Below are 2918 nucleotides of genomic sequence, written 5' to 3'. Positions count from 1 at the left end.
CACCAGATTCTCAGGAAAGTAAAACTATAGAACTTTATGAATTACATATACTTGATGGCTGAATGTTTGGAGTAGAAATGATCAAGATTCAACATTCCTCACCATTAAGTTTCTCATACTGAAAAGGGGTAATACAGAAAGAAACGATGTCTTAGATAAACAGCCTTAGATCTTCAAGAATGTTATTACTGGCAGACGACAATACCAAATGTTTGGTGACAAATTATCTCTACCGAAAAGATTGAAATTAATAAAACTAAGGAATGAATGGCGAATGTGTTCACCAACACAAGATTGCATAGTAATTGCAAATGTCCAGCATATCCTTCAAGAAGTGTATGCAACTATTCAAGCCTGCACTTCAATGGAAATCACCAGCTTTCATTTACACAACCTTCAGATTTATGTTTATGGATAGCATTCCATTTAAGTGGTACTTCAAAGGAGTATACCTTCGAATCTCTGAACTTAGCGGACAAAAGCAGATAACATTTCTTTGACCTGTAGATCTAATAGCAGACCAACTCAACTCAAAAGTGTTGGAAGTATGCAATGTCCTTATTTTTCATGTTCATAATCTCACAGCAAGTTACAGTAAAAAGTTCAAAATCAATGACGGAGTAATTTATCATAAAAGTTATCAGCTTCCGTGGGGATGATCCAATCCATGTCACAAACTTTTCGAGTCTGGGGCTCCACAGGACTTGCTTACCGGTGTTTTTTCCAGTATTCTGGAGTCATTTCACATCTTACCATGCAAAGTTTGAACCTTTACTAATAACTCTAGCATGTTACTGTAATTAGTTGCATATCTAATACCCCTCTATAGAAAAGTTCAATCGCCGATTTATTTCCTTTTTTTATTTTCACTTAGAAGCTGGTTAACAATTTAAAGACCCTATGTCCTTCAACTTCATGATTTACTAAGCCGCTAAACATAACAACCTATAAAGGTGCAATCAATATAAGCACAGATCCACAGAATTTTCTTTAAAAAGAAGAGAAACACACACACACGCACGCACCAAGAAATACTATGGTTTCCTAGATATATTAAAAGCTGAAAAAAAATTCTAGGTCAGGTATCTGAAACTTTTCTACAGCAAGCAAGTCAGCAATCCCATCTCTACCTCAACAATAAACTAGAACAGGTCAAGGTGCCAATAACAATTACAAATTCTTTTATTTAGGTTACTTACTAATTTTGGCTTATACAAAGTTATGATGTTAGATACTAACGTCCATCATGATGAGCTTGATTGACTAAAATTACTAGTCTCTAATGATGTAGATTGGCTTGCATAAATACTTAAAGGAAAGTTCCACTTTATGGACACAATTATTATTCATAATTGTAGATAACTACCAGTAATCAAAAGAAATTGACTCTGGGAGGAATAAAATGAAACTTCAGATTCAAGTAATAATCATAGCACATGAAAAGAAAAGAAAAAAGTATATTCATTAGAAATAACTCAAATCCAGTTCACAAACAAGATCTTAAAAAATTAAATCTTTGTTGGGAATTACTAGAAGAACACTCAACTACTCATTCTTCCAAACATACAAAACCAAAGAAAAACCCAAACCAGGTGATTTGGAATTGCTCAAACTCTCTGTACAAGGCCAAGGCATCACTGAAAGATCAGATAGGGTGTGTGTAGTCCACAATTTCTCAGCTGATAAACAAGTTTGAAACATGAACACAGCATTTCCAAAATTGCTACTAAACAACCAATTATGAACATCCCAAAACACTTCAACAGGTAGTCCATCAATTAAAACAGTGTAATTACCGCGAAACTTCCATCTCAAATGCTTCACTTGCATTACAGTTTTTGAATCGATACGAACCAAAAGGCAAGGATCATCAATGCCATTAGAGTCACACTCAATTGTAACTTCATGAACTGGACCTGTATAACAAAACTGAGCCTTAGTGCAAAACACCCTTTTACCAAATATGTGTTCCCTTTTGGAAATAAACATTGCATTTGAAATTGGAGGATTTGCATTAGTTTTCTTGAATGCTTCTTTTCTTAGATCCCCAATAGCCAAAACCATTTGTCCTTTGCATAATATAGCCAAATAGTAACCTTCAGTAGGTTCAGGCCCAGATCCAAATTTGGCCATAGAAAAGTCCCAACAGATGTCGATTTTAAAAGACTTAACTTCCAAAGACCTTGACCCTTTCCTTTTTGAGAACAATGAAGGCTTTACATCAACTTTACAAAGACACTGATGAGACATATCATCAATTTCAACACTAAGACATTGCCCCATTAAACTCTTGGTCCAAACAACCGTAATAAGACAAGATTTGCCTAGTAATTTACACTGATAAACACAGGTTACTAAATTCTGTGGAGCTTTAGTTACTCCAACAACACTTGAACAAGAAGCATCAGCAACTTGAACCCCATTTTCACCAAAACAAGATGGGAAATCCCTCATTTTCTCAGCAACAGTCAAGAAAACACACAAAAGATTGTATCTTTAAACAACACACTTAAGCACACATTTTTTCCCTTCAAAATTCAAACTTTATGGTACTGAAACAACTGAAATATGAAAGGAAAATGATGGAGAAAAAACAAGAAATCAAAAAGGGTAAACTAAGTACCTTAAAAAGCTATGAACTCTGTGTAAGTTGTTGTTCAGAGCTTGAAGCAAAGAGGTTATAAGGGGTTGTTAAAAAATGGGGTATGCTTTAAAGAGTTGAAAGGGAAATGGGTGCATTGTTTATAAAGTATTTCCAACTCCCTGTTTAAATTTATGTGATATAATTTAATTAGCTATAAAATTAAAAAAAATGAATATTTTTTTAAATGTGTGATCTAAAACTAGTATGTGTAGCATTTTCATTAAGAGTAAAAAAAAATTGAAATTTAAATAAATTTTAAATAAAAAAATATTTT

The 2918-nt window shown here is 33.6% G+C and overlaps 1 protein-coding gene across 1 annotated transcript; it reads right to left on the bottom strand.

The window, feature by feature from the left end:
* Positions 1 to 1437: 1437 nt before the first annotated feature.
* Positions 1438 to 2717, bottom strand: LOC132047230 (uncharacterized). Its single transcript, XM_059438203.1, has one exon. The coding sequence runs from the start codon at positions 2452 to 2454 to the stop codon at positions 1546 to 1548; it is 909 nt and encodes a 302-aa protein (XP_059294186.1). The 5' UTR covers positions 2455 to 2717; the 3' UTR covers positions 1438 to 1545.
* Between the last annotated feature and the right edge of the window lie 201 nt (positions 2718 to 2918).

Source organism: Lycium ferocissimum, chromosome 1 (genome assembly GCF_029784015.1).
Source record: "Lycium ferocissimum isolate CSIRO_LF1 chromosome 1, AGI_CSIRO_Lferr_CH_V1, whole genome shotgun sequence".
NCBI classification, from domain to species: domain Eukaryota; kingdom Viridiplantae; phylum Streptophyta; class Magnoliopsida; order Solanales; family Solanaceae; genus Lycium; species Lycium ferocissimum.
This window is presented reverse-complemented; position numbering and strand designations above follow the sequence as displayed.